A 24,927-nucleotide genomic window follows, 5' to 3' on the forward strand; every position below is an offset into this window, starting at 1 on the left:
TGAATCTAATAAGCATGTCACTGTTCTTTACTGTATCGTGTTTAATTGCATAGAAATCCAACCAAACCCTTACCATTTTTTCCCACCAACATCACTTTTTCCATGATGGCTCTTTTGTGCCAAATACAAGATTTGTGTATTTATCATTCTCAGTGAACATCTGCTGCTTCATGAGCCTCTGCCATCAAGATACTAAACTTTCTATAAAACAGAAATAAAGAAAATAGACCGGAATGAAAGCAGGTGGTATAAAGGGAGAGAACGAGGATGTACCAAAAGTACCTACTTTCTCTACAATCCTAAAAAGTTTGTTTCACAGTTTAATATATACAGAAGATTTTCAAATTTAGGTTCAAAATGTGTAGACCTGAAGTGCATATAATCGCAGAATTTTATTAATATTTACTCGATAACGCTGCAGGAATTCTAAAGTTGCAGTAAACAAGATCAAGTTACAAATAAGAATTTAGAAATGTCTTATTCTTTAATTCTAAAAAAAAAAAAAAAAAAAGACAAGACAAAGACGTAAACGCAATAGAAATAGACCAACAACGTGGACTTTACCTTAATGGGCAAGGGGAACTTATCTGTGTGACAACCAGGTATGTGCAGCAACCATAAACATCTGAAACCATTTGCTAGCGAACTCAAAATAAACTCACTGAGGTGTGTATAGGAATCTCTTATCAACACAAGGTCTCCGAAATCCTTGAGAAAAAAAGGATGCATTTGGCTTTTTCTGGAACGTATGATTCATCAGAAAATGGGCTTTCATATTATTGGCAGAATTCCTACATATTTTTAGCAAGCTTTTTACCGTTCCATACTCATGGGGCCTTAAAGGGCAGGGTTTTCATATGAACGGTTATTACATAAAGTTCATAACCCAACAAAGGTGTTAAATGAAACAGAACCAGATGTGAAGTGCGCTCTTGCTTCAAATGGCAGTGATAGGAAGAGCAATGTGTTTGCTTAACCCATTCCATGTAATGCGAGCGCTAATATTGCACCGAAACGGAGATTACTGGGATGGCACATTAGGTTTTTCACTACCAGAGGAGCCTACAGTCACTTTAATGTCAAGGAGGAAAACCTCTGATTACAATACACATTACTAGAGCCGGTCAATTGTCATTTTGCATAAAATGTGTAACCAGTGTAAAGTGTCTGATATTTGCCAAATACAAGCGTCCAACTGTACTATGTATAGTCCAACATTAACAACAGAGCATGCCACCCAACCCACTGTATCACTGGGAAGCAGGCAAATTGCAATACTATGGTATTAAGAGACAAGGATTCTGGCCAGAGGCACACAGGAGAATCTCAGCCATACGCCTTTGTGCAAAAAATTAACTAGCACCATCTTATAACAGGGCTTTTGAATGCACCTCATGTTAAAGTGGACAAAGCAGCAGTGTTCCTCTTTCACTAAATAAATGTTCTTTTTTTTAGGCAAACATCTACACATTGGTTATTTCTGTTATCATGAAACCACCATATTATGCTACAATATTAATTAAAAAAACAAAAAAATGATTAACGCCCACATTTTATAATAAGTGATCTGCCATAAGACACCTTCCCAGGGGGGGCAGAAAACTGCTTCCAGCATAGCACTGCTTAGTAAATATGGGCCTAAAAGACAGCACAAAAAAAAAAAAAAACTGTATGGCTTTTACCTGAGAATATGAAAGTTGAAATGAAAAATGTAACAGATGAGGATTACCACAAATTGTAAAAAAAAAAAAAAAATTTAAAAATGGAATGACAAGCACACAGGACACAGCAAAAGAAAGAGCATTATAGTATAGACAAAGAAGTTGAAACACCAACAAAAAAATACCCTGTTGTCCTTTGGGACCAGAATTTTTTTTCTAAAGATGTCGTCATTCTTAATCGGCTGTGTCCCCGGAACGTTCCATCTTAAAATTAAATGCTCTCATCAAGGTTGCCGCTAGACATCCTTGGTGGTGGGTTTCAAAGCATGGTGCATGCAATTTGTATGGAAAAACCGCATTGCAAAACAAGGTCACTGTGTGTTCGGGAGTACTGCAAGTTTTACAACAAAACAAAGTCCAACTATTATAACTTACATATATTTCAGCATTTGACAAACATCTTTGAAGAGAGAAGTTTGATTAATACCAGTGTTTACAGTGAGTGGTGCCACGCAGGTAATGTACCATGGCAAAGTGACGATAACCTAACCACATCACAGTAATAACGGACAGACATAAAGCAGATGCTGTGCACACCAGTCAAATTAAACCCACATGAAAAAGGAAGATCAGTGGGGATAGACAGGTATTTGAATCAAAACGATGTTCATACATTTGTTGAAGCGAAGCATTTTTTTCTCTCCGGATTGTAGCATTTTAAAAATACGGAGTAAACCAACATTTTTTTTTTTAGAACAAAATTGTACCTGAAACAAAACAAGGCTTAGGCAGGTAATCTAGGGCAACTGGGTCTGTAATGGCTAAATCCAGCCAGCGGGAGATTTGGGGGAAACAAAAACACATTGTGCTGCATGCTGCTCTAGTAGCAATAAAAGGTTCATATAATTAACATTTAGGGGTAATTCGATATGCTCTGAAGCAGAGGATATTGAATTACCCCTCAGTGTAAAATATATTGGTAGTAGTTCTATAGTATTTTTGCCTGTTCATCCATCTTTGCGCCTTTTTTTTATTTTGTCAAACCTGTAACCAGAAAAAATAACTTTTTTTAGATTAGCATTTCATAATAAAAAATAAAAAAAACTTATATTTTGTTTGTCTTAACGCAGACCAGAAGTTCTTCTACAGATAGAAACCCTATGCCTTCTCACCGGCATTGAGGTAGGCCTGGCGCTTAACACAACATTAAAATGAATAAACCTATACACTGGCGACGTGACATCTTAAACTAAGGAGTTGCATGTGTATTGGATAGGAGGGGGAAAAAAAATAAAATAAAAAACTAACACTCCAGTATTTTAATTCTAAAGTAACAGCCCTAAATCAACAATCTCTTTGGTTAAGAAAACATCTATTGCCGTTATTCCCTGAAAACATTTACTAGTGAACTTGGCGGACTGGGGGAGCCTACAATAAATCAGAAAGTAACAGAGTGCTGCTGTCCTTAAACAGTGAAGGGTTGAAATAAAATTAAAACATCTTGCGTCACATTTCCTCTATACAGTAGTTGCAGGAGAACTTAAAGTAGACGAAACACTGGTATTGGCTATCGGTATTCCAGCACCAATATGGCAGAGCTTTGGCCTCAATATGTTACGTAGTAGAGGCAGGTGTATAATACATCTTTCAGCAATACGATCCTGGTGTCAAGGTTAAGAGTCAGCATTACCAGGGATGTCCATGCAAGAGATCACTGTATACATTTAGGAGAATCCATAGATATCTGGTCAATGGGCCAACCCTTGGCAAGCGTTTTGGGCACAACTCCTAATCTCGTCGGAAGCAGCACTGGTTTAGTGTCAGCCCAGACACATTTCAACATCTGAGAGTCTTGGAAGAAGCAGGAACTCAGCATTTCTCCCAGTTGGAGGAGATAAACAGGCCATAGAATTAAGGTTCTTTATGAACGAGTTACCAAGGAACCAGCCCTTGATTCTCTGAGGTGCAGTCAATTAGAATAGATGCAGAAATTTTGACGCATTGGAGTGTATGGGTCTCGATGGTCAGCTACTTCCTCAATGTCACTTTCGTCCCCAAACAGCTCTTCCTCCAAGAAGGATCCTCCCATTCCATATTCGTGCTCATGGACAGAGACTTCGTTGGGAGTGAGGTGAGAAGAGCCTTCTACATAATCGGCAAACCTGAAAATTGTGATCATTCAACAGAGAGGGGAGCATTAATCACAGGTTGGTATGAAACACTGAACAAATAATCTAGTAACAAGAGAAGAGAGAGAAGAAAAAAAAAAAAAGAAATAAAAATGAAGGGTTTCCGTAAAGACTTGTAGGGCCATTGCTTTGCTTCAATAATGATCTTCCATGTTGAAGGCCTTTAAGAGGCCTTATGAAGGGAAATGTGCTTCACAGCCACCCCAAGTATACAAAGATTGAAGACCTAATAAACATATGCACGGATGCAGATTAAGCCTGACACCCGCACAAAAATGGGAAGATATTCTCTACTCCAGGACTTAGAAATAGGGTAATGAAAGAGTAACCTTCCTACTCAATGTATTGCAGGCATGGAAGGGGTTTAAACTTCCAAAAAGACGCAGTACCCCCTGCACAATTATTTTCATCTAATTTTTTTTAACCATTTTTTTGGCGTTCACTTTTTTTTTTTTTTTTAAAGAAAATCTCAAAATCGAATTTACCATGACGGCTACATCCTTCCCACTTCATGGACTTCATAAGAGCTGGAGCACAAGAACAGTTTGCCGAGAAGTCTGAATAGGAAATCGCTCTTCGCTGGAGCAAGTGTAAATAACCAGCAGCAGCCATGTGAACCCTCCACTGCAGGGGTGCGCAAACTGGGGGGGTGGGGGGGCGCGGGCTGAGGTCTCGCGCTGTTCCCCAAGGCATTTAAATTAAATGCTGGGGGATCGCGAGGCCTCTGCTACAATAAAACTTACCGGGATTCAGACACTGCCGCTCCTCCACGGCAACTCATTTGACGCCGCGGGGTCAAGTGCCGTGACAGGCGTCAAAGGACGCCACGTGTCACGTGACCTAACGTCACATGAACCCGGAGCGCAGCTGCAAGGTAGGAGGGGGGGGGGGGGGGCGAGCTCTGGAGCAGGCCAGACAGGGGGGCACAGCAGTAAAAGTTTGCGCTCCCCTGCTCTACTGTAGGATTTGGGCAAGTTTAAAAATAAACAAAATCAAACACGGCCACGGAAACATTAGGTTGGTATTCTGCTTGAAAGGGCATCAAATTGACAACTTTAAGACGTCTTTGTTATTTATAGAAAAAATAAAGAAAACTGCGTTCAAAAAATAAAATAAAAACGACATTGCATAATAATGCATTTTATACCCATACAGCACTTAAAAGATTTAAAGTACAGCTAAGCAAGGCCAGATCGGAGTCAAGCCGTACAAAAGGAATGCCAGTCGTTTCAAAGAGCAGTGTTATCAGCGCTTCTGGAGCAGAGTCCCAGGTTTTACTGCAGTCTTTTATAGCAGAGTATTATTAGGGGAGAGAGGAGGCGGCATGGTGCTGCTGGGAGTGTCACTGACTCAAACATGCACAGCAGTTTTTTCATTTCTGCAAGCTATATGGCAAAGGGATACCCTTTGCAGCATTGAACTGTTATATTGCCTTGTATTCTTGAATAGAAAAGGTCTGCATTTATACTGTAAATAACTGCCAACAGGTCAAATTTACATATATATTTAAAAAACAAACAAAAAAACAGGGGCAGCTGCAAAAAAAAAAAAAAACCCCCACAGTTAATAAAACGTGCACTTAATGTGCTCAATGTCAATTGGGCAAGGAGAATTTCTTTGGGCAGTGCCGCAGAGTCTGTTCTGAGATGCACAGAAAATGCTGACTGGAGTAGACACATTAGAGGTGGGAGTCCGGAACACATCTTATGCCAAGATTCTATTATCCAGCGCAAAGTTTTACCGTGTAGGTTAACCTCTTAATGCCATGGAAACTAGAACGCTTTGCATAATAAACATTGAAAAGCAATAGCAATAATAATACATTATTATTTTTTTTTTAAGTCAGTCACAGATTGGACCGTTTTTTTGAGCTACAGATTGGCCGTCACTGGGCTGGACAATCACCTCATTTTAGTAATGCAGCTGGGTTCCCCCCCCTCCCCCCAGTTGTTTTTTTTAACCAGCAACCTCTTTACAAAATTTGATTTCAAAGGAAAGGTTTATAGCACTCATCAATTTCTACTTAAGAACATGTAATGAACTCCAGATAGTGTTTGGTACACTTGCAAACAATATTTACATGTGCTGAGCTGTGTGACTGAATTGCAGTTTGATTTCCTGTGCAGTTTCTATTAAGTGTGGAATTAGAACAAGGCATTGAAACAAGGAAGGTGTGAAACAAGGTGCAGATGAAGCCAGATTCATCTCCACTTTGCCCTGCACTTGCTGCGGGTGAACCGTGGTCCAAGTATGGCCTGATCACACACAAGTGCAGGGCACATGGGAATTTCCCATCAGGATTAACAGCGGGTGTCCCTGCTTCTGAATGGGACTCCTATTTAGAAGCAGGGAACCTCGCTGTGTTAATCCTTATGGGCAATTGGATTGCTGATCTGAAAAAGCAACCTGCAACATTGAGGGACATTGCCAAATCTTGAAAGGAGTCGAGTGCTCACCGAGCAGGCCCTAGTGGTGCAGAGGTTGGAGCTATGAGCGAGGACCAGGAAGAGGTAGGTAGCTGGGTAACCGTTAGGCATGTATTATAGCAAGTGTGCGCATATGAGATTGCGCGTGCACGTGGTGTGACTGGGAGGCACGGCCATGATGTCACAAGGGTAGGCCTCCCTGTGATTGGCTCACAGTGTCACGTGGCACAGTAGCCTCTGGAAAAGACACATTTCTTGGTCTTTCCACACTGCCACGCCAACACTGTCGCGCATGCGTCTGTACTAGATACACTGTCATAGGAAAACAGGTATTTCTCATTGACGAGCTAGCACGCACTCGTTTACCATAATACAGGCCTTAGAAGGGGAAGCAGGGGTAAGAGGAAGAGGCAAGCCAGTTTTGAGCGATCAGGGCAGGAATGACAAGGCTGGGGGAGATCGATTCCTCTAGCAACCAGGGGAATAGTTCCTTCAGCAGAGGTGGGACTCCAGATACTCACAGACCAAGAAAGGTTGTGGTGGTTGGAGACTCCATTAGTAAGAGGGTAGATCGGGAAATCTGGTGCCGTGACCATATGAACCGAACGGTTTCTTGTCTTCCATGCGCTCGAGTTAAGTACATTGCAGATCGGGTAGACAGATTGTTGGAGGAGCTGGGCCTAACCCGGCAGTCTTGGTACACATTGGCACCAATGATAAAGTTAGAGAAAGATGGAAGGTCCTAAAAATGTATTTCAGGGTTCTAGGCTGCAAGCTAAAGGCAAGAACCTCCAAGGTGGGAATTTCTGATATACTATTTGTGCCATGCGCTACACCAGAGAGAAAGTGGGAGATTAGAGAGGTTAATGCATGGCTAAAAGAGTGGCATAGGAAGGAGAGTGTAGTGTTTTTAGAGCACTGGGAGTTCTTTTCTGGAAGCTGCCATCTTTATGCGGGGCATAGATTGCACCTCAACGAAGAGGGATCTTCTGTTCTAGGGTGGGGAAGATGTTATAAAGGTTGGAGGAGATTTTAAACTAAGGAGGGAGGGGGGGGGGATGGGGGAGAGAGAGAGAGAGAAAAGAGGCAACGAACTAAACAGAATAGATAACAGGGACGGACCCATATTAAATACAAATAGAGAACTTCTAAAGACTAAATACAATTGGAGAAGGCAGGAACAGATAAGATAGTAGCACAGACTGAAAAAAACCTTACATGCATGCTTGCTAATGCAAGAAGTCTGAGCGATAAAATGAGCGAGCTTGTATTAATAGCTACAAGGGAGCAGTATGATGATAGGCATTACTGAAACATGGTGGGATGAAACTCATGACCAATTTAATTTAGTTAATTTAGAGGGATCGCGCAAATAGAGGTGGTAGAGTATGTTTCTATGTTAAAGTGTATTTAAAACCTATTATAAGGGAAGATTTTTATGACAGTAATGATGAAAATTTAGAGACCTTGTGGATAGTGTGTGGAAATTAGCAGTGGAGGTAAAAGTGCAAATAAAATGTGTTGTAGGTATATACTATAAACCGCAAAATACCTGTGAGATTGGGGAAGCCAAAATACTTTTGAAAATGAGAAGGCATTAAAACTGGGTCATGTTTGCATAATGGGTGATTTTAATTATCCAGACAGACTGGAGCAATGAGAAACGCATTACAACTAAAGGAAACAGGTTTCTGGGGGTGCTTAAAGACAACTACATGACTCAAATTATTGGGAAACCAACCAGGAGAGGGCAAACAACAAATATACAAGTCCGGAAACAGTGATCATAACATGGCCTCATTTGTAATAAATTATCAAAAATCATATTATATGGGTTCAACAGAGACTTAACATTTTAGAAAGGCAGATATTAATAAACCGAGGTATAATATACAAGGAATAAATTGGGATGACATTTTTGCAGGAGAAAATGTGGAAGAAAAATGAGCTGTCTTTAAAACATTGTTAGAAAAGCAGTGTGTACCATTGGCTAATAAATATAAAAGAAACAAGTCTAAACCAATGTGGCTAAATAAACAGGTAGAGGAGAAAATGGAAAAGAGGCAGGCGTTTAGATTCTTAAAGTCAGAAGGGATGGAGGCATCGTATCAGGATAAGGAATGTAATAAATTGCAAAAGGGCAATCAAATTAGCAAAAATTAAAAAAAAGAAAGGAAAAAGAAAGAAGAGGATTGCAATAGAAAGTAAGATGAACCCTAAAATGTGAAGTAGTTTAACAAAAAATTAGAAAAGAAAATATAGGACTCTCAGTGGAGATGGGCAGGCAGATTGTTGGAGATAAATACAGAAGCACATAATTTGTTTAATACCTCTGCTTTTTCCTTAGCAGGGAAAAATCAATTGCAATAATAGTGCCGCAGGAGGAAGCCACAATCTCTATTTTAACAATTGGTTAACTGAGGAAGAAGTGCATAGGCGGCTGGATAAAATGTAACGTAAATAAGGCACCTGGCCCCTATGGAATGCACCCAAGAGCCACAGGCTCAGAACCACAAGCATGGAGTAAAGCAGATGTGGTGCCTATTTTTAAAAAGGGAGCTAGATCCCAAACGGGGAATTACAGACCTGTAAGCCTGACTTCAATAGAGGGGAAGCTACTTAAAGGTTTAGTACGGGAACATACTCCTGAATACCCAACAGATAACAAAATTATTAGGAATAGTCAGCATGGATTTATGAAGGATTATGCCAAACTAACCTTATTAGTTTCTTTGAGGAGGTAAGTAGGAATTTAGCCTAGGGTAATGCACTTGATGTGGTCTACTTAGATTTTGCAAAAGCTTTTGAAACCGTTCAGCACAAGAGGTTGGTGTACAAAATAAAGCAAATTGGTCTATAAACCACAGGTTGGGCTAAATGTGTGAGTGGAGTACCTCAAGGATTAGTACTGGGACCCATGTTTAACTTTTTTATTAATGACCTCGAGGTTGGCAGAGAGAGCAGAGTCTCCATCTTTGCTGATACTAAATTGTGTAAGGTAGTAGAATCAGAGCAGGAAGTAATTTCTCTCCAGAAGGACTTGGATAGATTGGAAAGGTAAATGACAGATGAGGTTTAATACAGATAACCTTACATGTATGCATTTGGGATGCAATAAACAGGCGATTTACAAATTAAAATGGGGAAAAACGATGTCAATCCTTAACAGAGATAGATTTAGGAGTGCTCCTAAACAGCAGGCGTAGAAATAGTGCCCAATGTCTTGCAGTAGCTACAAACGCAATATGATCTGATCCTGCATTAAATGGGAAATTAATGAAAAGGAAGGAAGCATAATTATGCCACTGTATAAAGAATTAGTAACACCAAATCTTGAATATGGAGTAGTGTTTTGGGTACCACTCCATAGAAAAGACATTATGAAACTAGAGAGTGCAGAGAAGAGCCACCAAATTAATAAAGGTGGTGGAAAATCTAATTTAGCTAGCCTCATAAATCAGATTTGTTTACATTACAAGGAGCTTTCAAAAAGAACTATTGTGATTTTAGTCACCATACTTTCAATCCACTTGTACTTCTAGGGGAAAAAAAAACAAAAAAAAAATAGGTTTTAAAAGACAAGCGCGCACACACGCAATGGGATCAGAGCATGTATGTAAAGCGAAAATGTACTTAAAGTGAAGCACTACCTTTTTCCCACTTATCCATGCATGTACTGTACTGCAATCGTCATATACGTGCATAACTGATGTAAATACCGCATTTGTAACAGGCTCTATAGTCTCCCCGCTTGTGCACAGCTTCGGTACAGGTAGGGAGCCGGTATTGCTGTTCAGAGCGTACTGACAGGCGCATGCGTGAGCTGCCGTTTGCCTATTGGGCGATATGTCCTTACTCGCGACTGTACTTAAAGTGAGTGCCCTTAAAGCGGGGTATGCCTGTATTTTCCTTTGAGTATCAGTACTAAGCAACACCTGAACATATCAATCCCACAGCTAGCACTTGCAAGGTTGTAAAGGAGAGGGAGCCGGCAGCCTGTCCTACCAGTAGGAAGAGTAAAAATGTCACGCAGTGGTGGCAAGGCCAATAGGGCATAAGGCTTCCTGTAATTAGTGCCCCAGAAAAAAAAATGGCCAGATTTAACTCCTAACACAGAGTGATATAGATCAAGGTCATCTGAACAAAAATAGTGCGTTCTTAAAGTGGCCAATTTATGTAGCTACATTAACCAGCTATATATTGACAGCGGTTCTAGAGTTTGCTCCATATAGCAGGTCTTCCCTGGAAGGTGGCTGGAGACTCGTCTATCGACAAAGATCAACTTTAGTCAGAGCAGGACAGTAATGAAAGCCCCACCAAATATGAGCACCAAGCCCAAGATTTGAATAAAAGAATTGACCCAAAATTTGAATGAACTATTAATAGGTCTCAGATTAGATATTAAATACAATTCTCAAATGAAACAGCAGGTGATAATTGTGGTGCCAAGAAGAATGTTTCACAGCTTGCTGGTTGGGCGGTTACCTCTTTGGTGACTGTATGCGTGAAACGATCTTCCACGCTGCAAACTCTGGACTACTGCAGTATTCCCGCAGTTCCTCCAGTGCTTTTCTGGTCTCCACCTCTCCCTGCTTCCGGTATTCTTCCTCCGACAGCAGCCGTGGTGGAGTTGGTCTGGCTCTAGCCTTTAACATGGTTCTGCAATTTAACAAGACAACAAAGCAGTTGATGGATGAACTATACAATTACTGCAACAAGAAAAAAAAAAAAAAAGGATAAAATCAAAAGATAGACAGTCATATCTGACACCAGAAAAAATGCGGTATACAAGTCTCAAGTTTGTCCATCCAACTCTAGGGAGAACATGACCAAAGGGGTCTATGGTCTATTGGGTCAGTTTATGCCATTGCACCGACAGCCGCACAGAGCACAAGGGCCAAATACCAACTCAATATTTATAGTGCCCAAGTGTTTAATAAAAAGGAATTAAATAAATGTGGGATAATCGGATGCTTAAACTCCTATAAAACTAGAAAAGTGTCACATACAAATGCAGCCAACGGTATTCGACCACATCACGTTCCAAACTTACGGCCAGTTTGCCAAATACCAAGCGAGATGATCCACAGCAGACTAATGGCCCACGTGATTACCACAGCGGGGGTCCCTGCTGTGTGAATCCTACTGGGTTCTACCTGTCTAAGTGACACACAGTCAGAGATAGACAGTCACTCCACAGGCGCGCCTCCAACAGGCGATTGCGGGGTTTTTATTTTATTACAGTATTGTAGCAGGGTGTCTCTGGAGCTGAACCGCATTGATTTCAGGTCCGGGGACCACCTGCTTCCAGAGTTACAGGCCTCGTTATGAGGTGCCGATATCCCGGCGGCCATATTTAAATTCTCCCGTGTCACGGCCCATGTGATCGGGGTATTTAAACTAACCAGAGGGATACTGGCAGCCAATAACGGGGCCTGTAACTCGGGATGCAGGGGGTCACCGGACCTGAAATCAATGCGGTTCAGCTTCGGAGACCCTCCGACACGTCCCCATCATGTGATGCTGTTTATGTTTCAGCCATCGAACCGGATGGTGTACAGCACACAAACAGCGAGCAATGAAAATGCCTGTGGAGTGGCACGGCTATTGACATACACCGTATGTCATTAGGGTCACTGAAGGGGTTAATGAAATTTATGTGGCTGTTCTCTATTGCAAAGTACAGCATCCGCTATACAAGCATGAAAGCAGAATCACACCTATTTTAGACATTTATTTCTTTTACAGAATTTCAAACTAGTGTGAGGTCCTCCAATAGGAATCATCAATGGATAAATGTCAGGATTTAGCAGACATTTTAGTTTCCTGAACAGCAGCTTTAAGATCGGCAACTAAAATATCCAATTTTGGTGATTCTTCTAGTTCTAGTTTTTTTATTTTTTAAATAAAAAATATGAATAGGCAGGACTTCTGCTTTAATATCAGCTTCCTCAGAAAGATTTATTCCCCCTTAATGTGATATTTTTGCTGTGTTTATTATCGTCAGGCACATTACTATGATATTCATTCTGGTCAAATTCTTAATGTGCTATACACAGAACTATTTAACCAACAATATCAACTTAAAGAACAAAAGAGATTTACAATTTCACCGCAAGACAAACTGTTTACCAAATATCATTCGTGTTAAGAAAAATACATTTGGGTACCAAGTAAAATGAAAGAGTATTAAACATAAAAATAAAAGTTAAGATGACTTGCTAATCTAATGAAAAAAGGTGCTAGTAACGTACATTTAACCTATTCAATATATCACTGGGACGCACGGACCCTTACGATTGCCTAGTTGATGGCAGAAGTCAGTGGACTTGCTAGAGAACACCCTGCTGATCTTTAGAAGCTCACTGTCACATAACAGGGTTTGACCAGGTGCCATCAGGGATCAAAATATTCACTAGGCAGTACACACAAGTTAATGAACTAAATAGTTTATTAGAACAGGATAACGACAACAGTATGCAAGAGCAGCAAACAACAAATACAGGGGAATGAACACGTATCCTTTCAGCTACCTAGGAGCAGGGCACCGCAGAAGCCAGCTTACCTCGGAAGTCAAAAGTCCAGGTGCACCACAGCAGGTTTCCAGAGGGAAAACTAGCGTCTTCAAAAGCAAGTCACCGGGCTTAGTCCCCAGATCTAGCGCATCTGTTCCACAGAGTCTCTATAGACACGGAGACCTCCCAAGACCCGATAAAGTGACTCCTATGAATACCGGCTCTAGCCACACACTCAGAACCCTGGCCCGGCTAACTTGGTTATAGTAACAGGCTACCATTCAAATATCAGAGGAACCAGTGCCGATTAATCAAGTGTCACTTTAATTCAGGGACCAATCAGGGAGCAGATGGTCGGTAGAAAGTGTCCAAACAGAACAGGGGTGGAGCTAGGCTGCAAGGTACGACCAATAGGAGAGGGACAGGAGTGGTGGGAAAAACTAATGACATAGAATCGGCACGACCACCGAACCAGGGAAACAACATTTGATAGTTAAACTCAGAGCCACTTTGGTGACATACAACAAAAGATAGGGGTGCCCAATGCTACATCAAATTGACAAAACATACGGTAATAAGTAGAAAGTACAAATACTTTATTAATAATAATAACTTGATTTAGTTAAACCCTTTGGCCAAAGCGTTACAAGCCTGCATACCAAACGTCAATGTATAACCAATAATGCAGGTCCTACACAACACTGTGAACCCTTCCTTTTACCTCTGTATGAGGGGAAAGAACCGTAGTAGGTCCTGTTCTAGCAGCAGAGTGAAAAGACCTCCCAAGTTAAAAAGGTGAGGAGTGAGCTCTGGGGGGAGGTGCCACCTACCTCCATACAACTGTTACCAGTCAGAAATTGATTAACACATTCCCAGCTAGCTCAAACTCCTACACCCACCACATCATGAATATATATTTATGTCAACAAGAGTGCTACTGGGCGTGGCAAATGTATACAACAAAAGACAGGGGTGCCCAATGCTATATCAAATTGACAAAACAACTTTGGTAACATAAATGTAGCTCTGAGTTTTTAACCATCAATTGTTGCGTTTCCCTGGTACAGCGGTTGTGATTATTCTATACGGTATTTCTATTAGAGACCAGTCAGGACAGTCGAGACTGCCAGCAAGAGGTTTGTAAAAGGTAATATTTTATCAAGCTGCGAATGAACCCAGATCATGGACATCCTGCAAGTGGGTGAGGAGAACGTTTGAATTCTGGGAAAAAAACAATCAGAACAGATTAACATAGTTGGGTTAGGGGCAGCAACTACTTGACACGAGTAGTATCGGTTACCCTACCCCCACCTCAAGTGGCCCATCATGACCGGGCCACCTTTTTGATGGAACTGGAGCAGCAACTGGGCTTCACTTTTATTATGGACATGCCATGCTGCCCCTTTCGTCACACTCACCTATACATACTGTGTATCCACTGCAACGGGTACTCAATCTGCTTCGTACAGAAAGCGATGACAATCATAGTCACTGCCATCTGCCGCACCTGCACCCCGCTGTACATCAGCAGCAGACCAATCAGCTGCAGCGTCCAGTTTAGCAGGTTGATACTGCGCTCGTTCTCAAGGGGCCCATACTTATAACAAACACCAAAACTGAGGAAGCCCACAAGGCCCAGGTAACCTGAGAGAGGAGAGAGGAGTGGTCAGTGTAAAGAATGGGATCACAGAAAATGTAGCATGCTGTAAGAGCAGCGGCTTGCAGCACAGCTCTGCAGGTCCACCTGTTAGCATTGCATGCTCCTCTAGCAGTGAATCAACTACATCTCTTTTATTGCAATACACAATGATGGTAAAAGGGTTAGCAAATTATTTCTACATTACATCAAGATTTGTGATTGGCTGAGTGCATTGCTTTATTCCACAAAATCAAAAAGATGGCTATATATCTCAATAATATATCCATAAGATAAAGGAATGTTATTTCCCCCATCAGCTGAAACAGGGGATCCTTTGAAGCACTAAGGCGGAGATTATAGTAGGCGCGTGCGACAGAGCGCATGGTATCGCGCACATCGCCCAAGCTATTGGGAGGTGTGGCGGACACGTCACCAGGCTGGTTCGCTGTCATTGGCTGAAGCACTCACGTGAAAAAAAACAAAAAAAAAAACACATTTGTAGTTTGAAAAACCTGCCATGCGGTCACTCTGCATCGCGCCGCACGCACTATGGCCAGCCCGACACGGCTACTGCAGTTTGCTCGCGCAGCACGCGAAATCGTACGCGCCTACTATAAATCGCAGCCTAAGGATTTCTTATCCATTGGAATCCTCCAGTACAGGAGACATTACCACTGCGGTATGAAATCAAGTCACTGGCGAGAGAAGGAGTGATGGGGACTTTGCTGAAATGCATGGCAGGTCGAGGGCATCTAGATTTTGCATGGGGACTTGACCAATGAATTTCTCCTCAACTTGGAAGTAAGAAATCAGGTGCTGCATGGTTCAGGTTAGACAAAAAAACATTTATTTATTTATTTTTAATATAAAACTATGCATTGTGGAACTCTTAATTTAAACTACATGTGGTAGCATAATTTGCTCTAATATTAAATTATAATATTAAAATTAACCAGATTTAAAAATCAGATACAAAAGGGTTACCTATCCTCAGATGGTGCCCACTTAGCAGGTACAGAGGCAGCAAATGAAGGAGCAGAGACACTGACTGTAAGCAATGACAGAGTTTGACGCAGGGGAGCCAGGTTTAATTCCCGGTGCCAGCAGCTTTTGAGCTTGGGCAAGTCCCTTTATCTCAGGCACCAAAAACAGATTGTAAGCTCACCTGGGCAGGTCCTGTGTCTAACATTCCTATATGCTGCAGTACCGCGCACTATACTGTAATTGTGAAGCGCTTTTGAGAACCATTGGGAGAAAGTGCTATAGGAAATAAAGCCAATATTAAATCTCAAAGTTTAGCTATTTTGAGAGGCCATTCTTCAGTACAAGGAAACATACTTTTAGATGAGCGGTAATACTCAAGACACTCTATAAGACAAAAACACTCATCACAGCATGAGGTGGGGGGGGTGGGGGGGGGGAGAAAATAAACTTACCCAAAAGATACTGCCAGTATTCTCTGCAGATTTCCTGGAAGTTTTTGAATACCAGCTGGATGATGTAGAGAGAAAAGGACCAGCCTCCAAACAGCAGCACGTAGAAGGGGCTTTTCTAGAACAATGAAGAGCATTAAATGGTACCATGTCCTATGAAGTAGCACGGTTTAGCAAACATGGCCGTAACACTTCTATTAAAATCAGAGCAGAAATTAAGACTGGGGGTTTTTGTATGCGTTCTAAACGTTGCGATATTGTCATATACAAGAGCCACTTTACTCATGTCAGCCATCTATTGTCTAAGTACTGGAGTCTGGGTCGCCAAAAAGCGACATCCCCACGATACCATTGCGCCGAAAAGGTTTTAGTTTGCCTTTGGGATTGCAACATCGGAATCACTGCAGTTCTTTAAAAATGAAGCACCTGATTTTTAATAATAATGATAATTTAATCCACACTTGCACTGTATCAAGAGAGGGGCAGAAAGAATTAAAATAATATCCCTTTACTTCAATACTGTCAAAATACATAGCCTATTCATCTTAAGGTGAAAAATCACCTACTTGCAATAGTTGCATACTTTTCAGGTAAGATCTATACAATGCATGTTTAGCTCTTTGAAAACATCTGAAACAGAGTTTAATAGGTTAAGCAAGAAGAAGTCTTCCCGTGTGAACATGCGTATATTTGCATGGAAATGTCATTGCCAGTTTAATGAATAGGCTCCTACGTATTGTTACAGCTTCAGAAACCAAAGGCTCAAAATCACTGCAGAAAACAAAAAGAGGCTTGATAAATGATTACTTCTACACGTCGTCATGCTGACTTAGTTGTTACAATTATTATTTTCTTTTAAGCATCCCATTTGGGCATAGGGCAATAAAGAAGATTGGTACAAACATTTTTATTGAAACCTACATTAAAAAAAAAAAAAAAAAAGTATGTTTATGTTGGAGGCTTTAAATAACTGCATCTGGAAGAGTAGGCTCCACATAATTAACATGAGAGAATCTGTATGCTACTTGAAATTATATGTTGTCTAGTTGAAGCTTTTGCCCCCCTTCCCCCCCCCCCTTTAAACTAACTTCTAGAACACTCATAAAACAGAGAGAATTTTCTAAGTGTATAAAAATGACGATAACAAAATTGAGCAAAATGGTAGCCGTGTGTGATCGGCACTGCACTGCAGGGGTTGTTTTGACATTACCCTGGGCATCAGTTTGGAGAGCATGAACACAAGTATCAGCATGGAAGCCACCATCCCCACACTCATTCCTGTGCTGTAATAAAAGATTTGGCTTCTGTGAAGAGAGGAGAGACTAGTGAACACAAGCAAGCAGACTCTCACTAACACCACTACATTTACTTGACATTTCATTCCTCTTTTAAATCGTGTCAATTCACAGCTCATTGCTACTGCCACCCTGGGAAGGCAATCAAGTCATCCCCTGCAGTAATCATGTTACAGAGCCCAGGGACACACTGCTTAGGCTGAGGCCCCAGTACCTCCGCTGCACGCTCGCCCGAGAGACTGGCGGCGCGTGCAGCCGATTCCCCGGTCTGCAGGGAGCAGCAGACCAAAAGACCGGAGGGGGGGGCGCGTGGTGAGGGAGTGACGGGGGCGCGGCCATGACGTCACCCGGCAGGTTTGCCCTCATTGGCTGAACCGCCGGGGGGCGTGGCTTAGCGCTCCGTAGCGAATCCAGCAACTCGCGCCACAGCGCCATTGAGGGGAGGGCTCTCGTCCCTGCGTCCGCCACAGCAGGCGCTGCAGTAGCCAGCGGTGTCCAGCCCTTACAGGAAAAGTAGCAGCTGTATGAGAAGGATGTATTATCATACTGCAGCCTTCCTAGCGGTCTGTCAATCATGTCATGAACGGGATTTAAAATAAATAAATTAATAATAATATTTAGGGATGTCATTGGGATAATAAAACCGGAGTTCAGTGTAGTGTTAGGACCTGCATTAATTTGGTTATACCTTGACGTTTGGTATGCAGGCTTATGACGCTTTGGCCAAAGGGTTTAACTAAATAACCAAGTAATTATTATTGAAGTATTTAAACTTTATACTTATTACCATATATGTTTTGTCAATTGGATGTAGCATGGGGCACCCCTCTCTTTTGTAATAAAACCGGAGGTCAGATTGATACATTATGTGAAATTATTTTCATAATGCATTTTTTTTTTATATATAGTATCCAGCATAAAAGAGGCAGAACTATTTAGGGCTCATTCGCAGGAACTGATCTTATTAGCGTTTTTATTGCCTTTTCCGCTGGAGGGGAAAAAAAAAAAAAGTGAAGATGGTCAGCTTTGAAAATCATGCATTTGAATTTTTAATGCGAGTATGCCACACTTGAGCCTATATGCAATCCTCGATTATAAATGGGACATTTCCAGTAAATGCTCCATTTTGGCATGTCAAAACACTTTGCTAATTCCTCGGTTTATGGTTTCCATACCCACAGAATACAACAAACTAAAAAGCAGACTGCAGCATTGATGCTTTTTCTGTGGTTCACTTCAATTTATATCTGCTTAGTACAAACATTATCCCTTAGAAGAAGAATATTGCGCGTGTGCATAACTTCACTTAAGAGAAGTACAATTTATTTTAAAAAGAAATACCACAGCTGCTAAATATCGTAATTACCTAATGCTATTTAATAACTACATTTCAAATTGCTTTGCATTGTTGCTTAATGCTCACACAGAATAAAAGATGGGCAAAAATGATGCAAGTCTCCCCCATCTCAAAGATAAAGGCCCTGCCTGGCAAAGGTCTCATATGCACAAAACACAGGGCAAAGCAAGGTAAGCAGACATACCGTACAGTGTACAAGGTCCCCCCCCTCCCCTCTCACCCCCACAAACTTCCATTTACCGACAGGACAGACAGAGAATGCTTCGCGCGCACAGAGCCACATTTGCTAAGTGGTGCTAAACCATATGGTACATTATGGCCCATTCAAGTACTTTGTGAATATAGCCATCAAGTCTACAATTGTGCAACACCCACCTGCTGAGTGTGTCCCCATAAAAAAACAGAAGAAGACCAATCAGAAAAACCAGGAAGAGTTTGGGGTCAAAACCTGCCGAGGAGAACAAGAAAAGCCACACTTTATTTTAATTTACTGCAGCGCTTAAGGAAACGCACTCCTAGCCATCGGGTCAAGCAACTCATCTTGATGGTTAGCCAGTGACTCTGGCGGCATCAGTATAAGGCTACGCTTACAGTGCCAGCGACGTCAGGCTACGGGTCGCTGGAAAAATCAAATTGAGATGACTTCCAGCGATCGCGACTTAGGCCGAGTCCATAGAGGGGGAAGCAGCGCTCGTCCGCGCTGACGCCGAGGCTCGCCTGATCGGTCAGGAGCGATTCCATGGACTGGCAGGCGAGCAAGCGCGCGCGATCGGGAGGCGGGGCAGTGACGTTGCTGGGCCAATAGCCCGGGAAGCGCCGACGTCAACGTGTCGTCATGACGCTGCTTCGCGCCGATTGGGTGTTTTCAGCCGACAGCACGCCGAGAAACAGTTTCAGCTGAAAATCCCTGCGCCTCAGCACGCCTGCGGACGCTCACTGGAGCCCCCTCTCAAGACATCCTCAATGAGGATGACGGGGCTCATCGCGGAGCGTCCGCACGGCTCAGTGCGGCTTCGCCCTCTATGGACCCAGCCTAAGCCGTTGCCCTTACTATAAGCGCAGGCGGCAATGCATTTGTTTTGACGCGACGTCGCCGGCACTATAAGTGCAGTCTGACATTCACACCAGCAAATGCTTTCCTTATTACAGACAAGTTGCTCTTTGCCAAGATTCCTGCTGCAACATGGTCTTTGGAAAATTATTAAAAAGTACTATTGGTTTTATAGCTAAAATGATCAGCAGAGTCTGAAACAAATGCAGCCACCCCTTAACTGGCTTTTTGGATACAAGACCATTCCAAACAAACATCTACCCCACAAAAGTTGCCAATATAAAAAAAATAAAAGTTAGCCATTTAAAATTAAATTCTTAAATGCAGCCCCCTTTTTTTTTTGCTGCAGCAAAAACAGAATTACCTCTACCCCCCCCTACATATTTATTCCCTTTACTTCATCAGTTCATTATAAAGTCCAGCCGGGCATACATTTAATTCTTTGCTCCTCTCTCTTAGCCCACGTGACCAATTATACAATGGCTGTGGGACAAAATCCTTTAGGATTTTATACCGGATATGCCACCCACTTTTTTTTGGCTGCTAGCCACCCTTTCCTGCCCTCCCCCCACGGAGTCTCAGTGCATTGTTGCTCTGCAAGAAATAGAGTTCTTGTGGTAGCACAGATGTCCCCCAGATATCACATCAGTTGCTTCCCCACTCTACGTTCAGCAGGGATAGAGCACTTTGCCAAACATTGCCAATGTTTACAACACTGAACCAGCATAGTAACCCCTTATCCGGTCTGTAAAGCCTTAGATAAACATGTGACCTCAGGCTTCCCCCCCTCCACCCTCTCTTCTTAATAGGAACGTTTGGTTTAATTTATTGTTAATGTATTAATCTCCACCATGCTTAAAATGTGTGGGTGGTAATTAAACACACAGCTGCAGACACATTCTCTATGTCCCAGTGCAAGTCTGGTATCAAAGCTGCAGTGCCGTCAGGGTGATGAAGGGCAGCATCCTGCTGCCTTGCATCCTGCAATGTCCGAGACTCACCTCGGGACAGGGCCACATTGTAACGTGTGTCTGCCTCGATTACATTGACTCGGATACAGGTTTTGTTGCAATGGAGGTCTATAGTGATGTAGGTGTCATTCAGCTTTTCCTTCAGGAAAGAGGAGAAGTAGCTAAACATGTTGAAGCTCTCCATTTCCTTCAACTTTTCCTCGTTTTCCCCCTGTGTCACTCGGATCATTTTGGTGCTGTTTATCCGGATCTGTGTCGAGAATAAAACACCATCAGACTGAGTGGGAATGAGTTCATGTAGTAGGAGGTAAAGCAAGACAGTAATCAGTAGTAATATTTTGTGAATCAGCACGGATATAATCCTAAAGGTTACCAAGTATGGGGGGCATGCCCGAGTAATTCTGGAAACAGCATACAGGCATACCCCGGTTTAAGTACACTCACGAGTAAGGACATAATCGCCCAATAGGCAAACGGTATCTCATGCATGTGCCTGTCAGCACGTCCTGAACAGCAATACCGGCTCCCTACCTGTACCGAAGCTGTGCGCAAGCGGGGAGACAATAGAGCCTGTTACAAATGTGTTATTTACATCAGTTATGCACGTATAGGACGATTGCAGTACAGTACATGCATCCATAAGTGGAAAAAAGGCAGTGCTTCACTTTAAGTACATTTTCGCTTTACATACATGCTCCGGTCCCATTGCGTACGTTAATGTGGGGTATGCCTGTATACTTGTTAATGCATCTTTCTTGGTTAAACATGTTAAAATGAGAATCTGTATATGAAAGCAGGTTTCAGCTGGCTGGGCAGATCTATAAAAGGTTTATGTTAAACTATAGAAAGCCATGATTGAAGCCTCCTCACAAGTTACTTTAGAATTGAAACAGCTTCAAGTAGAATCAGAACTTTAACTACATCTACAGACATTTTTCTCTGCCAGTTAAACAAAAGTCAAAAGTGCCATCAACATAGTGAACATCACATTGCTTCCCAGTGTCCTTTGCAAGTTTCTGTGTAGGTCAGTATGTAGGAGTTACAGTTGATTAAACAGAATCCCTGCTGAAGACATCCTGCCAACATCAATCAGAATAAAAATGAGAGCTGAAATTTGGAAAATATAGATTTGCACCATTACAGTGGCAACCAACACCCTTTGTACAAAAACACATTTACTCAAATACATTTAATAACATTGGTACGGGAGGCCTTAACAAGTATAAAAGTAGATCTGCTGCTTTCCAATGTATTTTTAGCTGACAGCCTTTTAACCCGTCTGTCTCATCTTACATGGGGCCCAAGTGCACGTTGGATACAGAATACCATTTCATATATGGCATTTACAATGTACACAATACTGTACAAAGAATCCTGCAGGCAGGAGTCCCTGTCCTGTAAAAACTTGCAATTTAACTTATGTCTATTACATGGAAGCTAACCGCTCAGCCAAAAAATACACTGGTTGTAACATATTGTAAAAAGACAAAAAAGGTGCAATAGGGGATATATCAACATATAGAATACACCAAAGGCGTGACTTCTTTGCTCAGGATTATTACATCTATTCCTAAGCGTTCTACTGAATACAGCGACCATTATTCTCAATGTATTCATGATAGACCATCCTATGCACAAATCACAATACTACCAGACAAATTATTTATCGATACACTGTGCGCAAACAATACACGATCTCCCTGTGTCTACATGAATCTATTAGGCATTGCTATGCCTTATAATATATTCAATTAAGAATATTTTGGCCGTCTTCTCTCTGGGGATATTAACAAATTATTGTCACGTTCGTTGTTTGTCTATACATTAACATTTTATTATTTTGTGGTTTTATATAGCTAGTTTAAGCTCTACTTAGTGACATTAATGTGGACCTCACACCACTCATCAGCCGTGTGTAGGGATATTTATATCCTGTCCTATGATATTACACCTCACTTTTGGCAATTGAGTGCATACAAAAGGAGATCTTTCGTGACGTAGTCACGCCTTAGGCTGCGGTCCCAGTAACTGCCACAGCGCACGGCGCGGCGTGCGCTGTACGTGTAAGCACTGCTCCTCAATGGGGCTGGGCCCAGTAGTCACCTTCACGCTGAAGGTGCAGCCGCGTCGCACTGCACGGTTTTTTTCAACTCAATGAAATAGAGTTCAAACCTTGCGACGGAGGCGTGGCCACGCCCCCACTGGCGGTTCACTGAATGAGGGCAAATCCCCGACCACGCCCCCTCCCGTCGCAAGCTTCCCTCTCTCCTGGAGACAGCAGATCGCGGTTAGCGCTGTGCACGCGCAAACCCCCCCCCCCCACCCCGCGCGCGTGTCACAGACATGACTGGGACCGCAGCCTTAGGTGTATTCAATTTAACTTATGTGCCGAAGGCAGATAGATAAAGTGTCTCGCCCAAGGTCAGAGTAGACACTGACATTTTAACCAGGTTGAAGGGCGTTATTATTTCTGTATGTTACTCCTGCAACCCAACTTTCCTTACCTAAAATAAATTCCAGCAGGATTAAATGCTTTGCTGCAAGAGGGGCCTACAATGTATTGCCAAAACGGGCCTGATCAGCATAACAATCTTTAACAAGTTAACATTGATTATTTATAAAGCTTTAGCGCAACATCACTGGTATGATGCAGTCAAGTGTAAACAGTGGGATGCAAGTTATAATGCTCACTTATCAGAAGCGGATACAAAACACTGTTAAAACAGTTGGATTCCCTGAAGGAGCGGCTCAGTGAGTAGAGGCACTGACTCATAACACGAGTTTTAATCAGGGGAGTCTGGTTCAAATCTTGGTGTCAGCGCCTTGTGACCTTGGGCAAGTCACTTTATCTCTGTGCCTTAGGCTGGGGCCATGGTACCGCAGACCATGCGGACGAGCGAACAGACTGCCTTAAAGCAGTGATTGTGTCCATGCGGCGTGCGGGGCGGAAGCAGGAGGGGGCGCGCGTTGCTAAAGAAATCCGTTCAAACTGATTTCTTGGCGCGACGGGCTGGTCACGTGAGCGGTTCGCCCAATGAGGGCGAACCAGCTCCATGACGTCATTGGCACGCCCGTAGACACGCCCACGGACGGCACGCGTACCATGGTCAAAAAACGCACCTGCTTCAAGCAGGTGACGTCACGGCCGCGCACGGGCGAAGGCACTATGAACCTGGCCTTAGGCACCAAAATCATAGATTTTAAACTCATCTGGGCAGATTGTAAACATTAGGAGGAAAGCGCTACATTAAATAAAAGTTATTACTATATGAACTAAAAGTTATTATATTGGCCTTATGGGTGTAACTCCAGGCATAGCAGTCACTGAAACAATCTTTACATCAATTCAGGCAATGACTTCACTGGGAACAGTTCAAACTGATGAGCGACTAAAGTAAAACTCATACATGGATTAAAAATGCATAACATCTACAAGTAGAAGACAGTAAACTATCACAAAGGGAAACTTCACCTTCTGAGATTTTGCCCTCCAAACAATTCATTACCAATATAATCTATATATATATATATATATATTGGCAACATAATTACTGCGTCAAAGCGTTGCCATACACGCTGTATGGAGCACAAACACTTCCCATTACGTTCTTACCTGCACTTTTGTCCAAATATCATTCCACTTTGGGTCAAACGTTTTATTGTAGCAGAAACACTCCCCCTGCGTGTACGTTCTCCCCTCCATCAGATAGGTCACATTGAATAGGTCTTCTTCAAGAAAAGAAGCATGTCAACTTTGTGGAAAAACATAACTCAACATAAAGTCGTATTCGTCCACAGCATTACCTCTGACTGCCTACTATGTCATGTAAGCCCTTTTATGCACAATCCTCCATGTCTGAGTGCAAATTAGAGAAGAAGATGGAGACATACGTCCCCAAACAACCTCCAATGTAAAACGGTTCACACGGTGTGTAGAGAATATTTAAAAAAAAAAACATGCACTTGTCTGATTCTTTTCATCTTCTTTTTAAAAATAAAGGATCACAAAGATTGAAAACATTAAACAGACTGCAGTAACATTAATTCACTTTAGTGATAAGGAAAAGGTGCAATGAGGGCAGAGAATAAGGAATGAGAGGCCTTGAAGGAGCCAGGAGTAAAGAAGGCTCAGGAGAGCGCGAACACCTTCTGTGTGTGTGTGTGGCCTAATCACCTGAAACTGAGCTGCACAGAGGCAAAGTGAGCAGCAACAGCACCACTACACTCCCCCAGGCCATGGCACTGCCGCCTCTGCGAGCTCCTTCCACTTCTCCCGCCATATCCACGGGCTTGAACACAAAGGCGGAACCGAGGCTTGGCACGCACGAGCGGAACCGAGGCTTGAAGATGAAAAATCGGAATCGAGGCTTGGCACGCACGAGCGGAAGCA

General features: G+C 42.4%; 1 protein-coding gene and 1 long non-coding RNA gene across 3 annotated transcripts; one reads left to right on the forward strand and one right to left on the reverse strand.

The window, feature by feature from the left end:
* Positions 1-24,837, reverse strand: NEMP1 (nuclear envelope integral membrane protein 1). Of its 2 annotated transcripts, none has more exons than XM_075591481.1 (9): positions 24,712-24,837; positions 24,151-24,266; positions 20,568-20,787; positions 18,891-18,963; positions 17,074-17,167; positions 15,867-15,981; positions 14,210-14,435; positions 10,762-10,935; positions 1-3,823 (listed from the first exon to the last, which is right to left on the reverse strand). In XM_075591481.1, exons 1-9 carry the CDS (start codon positions 24,815-24,817, stop codon positions 3,631-3,633), a joined length of 1,317 nt encoding a protein of 438 aa, XP_075447596.1. In that variant the 5' UTR covers positions 24,818-24,837; the 3' UTR covers positions 1-3,630. The 2 variants fall into 2 exon arrangements, with proteins under 2 accessions (XP_075447596.1, XP_075447597.1); XM_075591482.1 differs by having other exon boundaries at positions 24,151-24,263; positions 24,712-24,834.
* Positions 2,789-4,477, forward strand: LOC142489906 (uncharacterized). Its single transcript, XR_012799962.1, has 3 exons — positions 2,789-2,843; positions 3,724-3,868; positions 4,314-4,477. It is a non-coding gene; the product is annotated as an uncharacterized LOC142489906 (long non-coding RNA).
* Positions 24,838-24,927: the final 90 nt, after the last annotated feature.

The sequence above is a fragment of the Ascaphus truei genome, chromosome 3 (assembly GCF_040206685.1).
Source record: "Ascaphus truei isolate aAscTru1 chromosome 3, aAscTru1.hap1, whole genome shotgun sequence".
NCBI lineage: Eukaryota > Metazoa > Chordata > Amphibia > Anura > Ascaphidae > Ascaphus > Ascaphus truei.